Source organism: Mandrillus leucophaeus, unplaced genomic scaffold, assembly GCF_000951045.1.
Source record: "Mandrillus leucophaeus isolate KB7577 unplaced genomic scaffold, Mleu.le_1.0 Scaffold825, whole genome shotgun sequence".
Lineage (NCBI taxonomy): Eukaryota > Metazoa > Chordata > Mammalia > Primates > Cercopithecidae > Mandrillus > Mandrillus leucophaeus.
Window position 1 is genome coordinate 435,524 of NW_012108975.1, and position 4,722 is coordinate 440,245.

The 4,722-nt window shown below is 36.4% G+C and overlaps 1 protein-coding gene across 1 annotated transcript in view; it reads left to right on the top strand.

The window, feature by feature from the left end:
* The window catches only part of AXDND1 (axonemal dynein light chain domain containing 1), a 196,197-nt gene that overhangs the window by 68,862 nt on the left and 122,613 nt on the right, over window positions 1-4,722 (top strand). The window contains exons 14-15 of the mRNA XM_011968050.1: window positions 2,269-2,423; window positions 4,080-4,155. Coding sequence (XP_011823440.1) covers window positions 2,269-2,423; window positions 4,080-4,155 — 231 coding nt within the window. The remainder of the gene's footprint in view (window positions 1-2,268; window positions 2,424-4,079; window positions 4,156-4,722) is intronic.

Genomic DNA, 4,722 nt, shown 5'->3' on the forward strand with positions numbered 1-4,722 from the left:
CCATTATATACCATCTTCAGAGACAAAAGACAAATAAAACTCAGGGCAGCCACCTAAAGGAGGAGACCCAATGTAAGAGCAATCCATGTAAAAAAAAAAAAAAAGATTTGTGACATTGAAATAACTGTGGATTCGCTGTAAGGCAACTGTATGAAATGATTCTCAAAACAATGCTGGACTTTTACAAGATTAGAAGTAAAGAGAATGGAAGGAGATCATTGTCTCATTTTTCTCTGAAATGGTCAGACCTCATCCAGAATACAGTGTTCCATTCTGATGCAGAATTTTTAAGGGCACATTGACATTTTCAGAGGAAACAATCATGACAGTAAATACATGATGTAAGAAACAGATTTGAGCTAGACATGTTCAGTGGAGAAAAAAGAAGAAAAGTGAGATCCCTCACACTAGAAGCTTTTCAACAGTAGAGAGCTGGCCCCTGGTAGAGGTTTCTGTAGAATTCCTTGCATCAATGAGCTTTGTGTTAGATCATCCCTAGAGTCCCTTCTAACTGAAGTGACACCTAGAATGTCAATTCCCTGAAAATAAGGACTTTATCTCTTTTGTTCATATCTATGTCCACAGTGTCTAGAACAGTATTTCATTAAATGACTATGCAATTGATTTCTTATATTAGTGGTTCTCAAAGTATGACCCAGGGACCCCCCTGGGGGACATCCATGAGACCCTTTTAAGAGCTTCATGAAATCAAAATTAGTTTCATTATAATACTAAAATGTCATTTGCCTTTTTCATTCTCATCCTTTTATTAAGAGTATGCAGTGGATTTTTCTAGCAGCTACATGCGACATGGTATATTCTAACAGATTGAATACAGAAACAAATGAGAATCCAGCTCTATTCTTCTAAGGCAAACATTAGATTTGTAAAAATGTAAAACAATAGCACTCTTTTTACTAATTTAACACAGTTTTAAAAAATAAAGATGCTATTTATGTGAATATGTAATGAGTTTGTTAAAGTTTAAGTGATTAACAAATATATGTTTTAAATCTAATTTAATTTCTAATACAGTAAATATCAATAGATGCATTCCATATAAATAAAAGCACTTGAGAGTACAAAGCAGTCTTGAGATAACATTTTTTGTATGAAGGGGTCTTGAGATCAAATTTTTGGATAAATTTTGCCATACGCTATACTTCAGTTTGGTTCCAGTTCAGTGGAAAATGTGAATTTGTAATTCGTGTTAATGATTTAAACAAGAAATTTTAGTTGAGTTAATGATTCGATGAAAAATTGATATATGAAATCACTGTAATAAATTATAGTGGTTTGCTAATGTTTTAGGTTCCTGATTATAGTACATTATTTTTATAGGTAATTGAAAGAAATAGAGTCATATTGGCTAGAAGACTTTACCTTAATGAAAAAGGCTGGAATAAATACACTAAGCATTTAATCATACTGCTGGCAAACAAGGTAAAGGTCAATTATCTTCAGTTCTGGGGAAAAAAGACACCAAGTGGTGAGAGTTGAGACTGTAAGATGCCTTTGTTAAATTTATCGATTTGAAAAATATCGTTTTATATTAGTGCTTATTGTATACAGAAAGAAAAATCTAAGGGAAGGTGAATAAAGGCTCTTATTTCTCTATATTTGCCTTCTAATTGAAGCAATTTATCTAAGTTTAATAACACTACAAGGTTATTCATACAGTTATGATCCTATTGATTCATGCTTAAAGTAAAAAAAGTAAATAGCTATGTTTTTTGAAATAGTTGCATTATCAATTTTATGGGAAAATTCAGTGAGCACACTAGATAGAAAAGGAGGGCATTTACTATGTTTCTACCAAGTCAAAGCATTTACGCTGGTCATTTCACTTTTCACTTAACTCTTAAGACAATTCTGTGAGATAGATATTAGGGTCTTTATGTATAAAAAAATTAATTCCAAATAGATTACATAAGGTTGCACAGCCAGTAATAGCTACACCTCACATTTGGTTTGGTTTGGCTTCTTGGTTCCTGTTCTATCTAGCACACCACACTGCCCCTGTGATAGTCCTATGGAAAAATTGGGTTCATGTTGCAAAGGAAAAAAAATCTTGTCTCTTAATACTTTATGTACCATGGAAAATTCCTCATCAAATGAACTGTGTAGTAGTGTAACTTTTCAATTTTTTAATCAACTTTCTATGAATTTCTCTAGTATTAGAATATTAATAATGGTCTGGTGTATGTTAATGACTATTTGTTATATACATAAATGAATATATTATTTGATTCCATGCATTTCATCTAGGACACTGAAGACCTTGCATTGTTACAGAAGTTGACACAGAAATGGAGAAACTTAGTGAATAAATTTAAACAAGAGGTAGAAGAAATGGAAGAGTCTACAAGGGAGACATTGAAAATTGTTGAGAAAGGACTTACCAAATGGCAGGAGAGCTTCAAGTGAGTCACCAAGAATCTTGTTTTTCTGATTATACTTATATCATGTCTGATAACTCAGTCAAATTCTCTCTGTTCCTCCTTCTGTCTTTTACCTTGTAATCACTCTAACATTGATTTTGGGGAGCAGTACCTGTGAAGGCACAATCCTGCTAACAACCTTGAATAGTCTTGTGGTTTCTAGTGCTAAGTATCTCTCTAGTCCATCCTGATCCCCCTGCTTAATTAACTGCTGCTGTCCCTGTTTGAGTCCAGTTCTTTCTCTTTTCTCTCTTTTTGAAATTAAGTCAACTTATTTCATTACTTTGGCAAACTTGAGTATTTGGATCCATCTGCAAGTCATATGCAGAGACGTAAAACCAATGGGTGACAGTTATAGGGAGATGGTTTTGATTGGATATCATACTTTGCAATGATTAGAGAAATCTAACAATGAAAGAAGCTGCTAATAAAGTAGTTAACCTTGGCTAAATCACAGCCAAGGTTAGTGGGAATCTATACTTTGGATGCAGTCTGGACTAGATTTCTTTTTTTTTTTTTTATCTTTTCTTTTTTTTTTTATACTGGGTCTCATTCTGTCGCCCAAGCTGGAATGCAGTGGCACAATCTTGGCTCATTGCTGCCTCCGTCTCCTGGGCGCAAGCGATTCTCCCACCTCAGCCTCCCAAGTAGCTGGGATTACAGGCATGCGCCACCACATCCGGCTAATTTTTGTATTTTTAGTAGAGACAGGGTTTCACCATGTTAGCCAGGCTGGTCTCGAACTCCCAGTCTTAGGTGATCCACCCACCTAGGCCTCCCAAAGTGCTGGGATTACAGGCATGAGCCACCATGCCCAGCCTGGACTAGAAGATTTCTAAGGTTTTTGTTTGTTTGTTTGTGTGTTTAAATTTAAGATGCTTTGTTTGTTGAGGCCTGGACTGGACTAGATAATTTCTAAGTTTTTTTTTTTTTTTTTTTTAAACTTCAAGATGCTTTGTCTGTTAGGTACCATTTCCATTTCAAATTGAGAATAATGGTTGCAGTTTTTCATACCCCCTTAAAGTTTTCCCCATTAGTAGATTTGGAAGTTCTGGAAGCTGAAGCTGATATGTCTCCAAGCTGGCTGCTCCTGCCGTGTACCCATTTCTATTGTTTGTTGATTCTTAGCTAGGAGGCGTGCATGGGTGGCCATAGTTCTTGTCTCTTTAGCTTCAGAAACGTATTAATCAATAGCTTTCACCTTGTGAGACTTTAGAGCCATTAAAGGAAATTGTTTCCTACCAGAAGTTGGGATTCCTGGCTTAAATCTTGAGTCTTAATTACTGTGTAGGCTTTCTTTCCATTTATATATTGCTTTGGCAGCTGCATTCAACAGAAATTCTTCTGATAATGATCTAGTTTTTAATTCTCAAGACTCAAGAGACCACCCTTTAAAAAAAACACTCTTGTGGTCCATGGCCCTGTAACTTGATTGCTCAGGTCTGAATAGAATCTGAATTTATGTTTACAAATTTAATGATAAATACCTGTGGGGAGAGGGGCTGGACCTGGAAGCCATGCTTCAAAATTATTGAGGAGAAATATATTAGTTGTTTAGTCTTTAGTGTATAAACTGATGATTTTATTTGTTTATGCCTTATTCTGAGAACTTTCTCTTTTTCTTTGTTCTTCTTTCAGTGAAAAAGACATTTTATCCCCTAATAACGGAAATGTATTTGATTCAGTTATTTTAGACTTCAAACAGTGGCAGAAGGTAAGACTTTTTAATAAAGAGCTTGGCAATCAAAGTGCTGGTTGTAAACTTGGCATTCCTGACCTACAACTGAGTCACATTTCATCCTTTTTTTTTTTTTTTTTTGAGACGTTGTCTCACTCACTCTGTTACCTAGGCTGGAGCGCAGTGTGATCTTGGCTTACTGCAACCTCCACCTCCTGAGTTCAAGCAATTCTCCTGCCTCAGCTTCCCAAGTAGCTGGGATTACAGGCATGTGCCACCACGCCTGGTTAATTTTTGTATTTTTAGTAGAGACAAGGTTTTCACCATGTTGGCCAGAATGGTCTTGGACTCCTGACCTGAAGTGATCTGCCCACCTCGGCCTCCCAAAGTGTTGGGATTACAGGTGTGAGCCACCATGCCTGGCCATATCTCATTCTTTAAAAATGCCCTATTAGGGGCTGGCACAGTGGCTCACACCTGTAATCCCAGCTACTCAGAGGCTGAGGCGGGAGAATCACTTGAACCAAGGAGTCAGAGGTTGCAGTAAGCCAAGATTGCAACACTGCACTTCAGCCTGGGCAACAGAGCTAGACTCCATCTCAA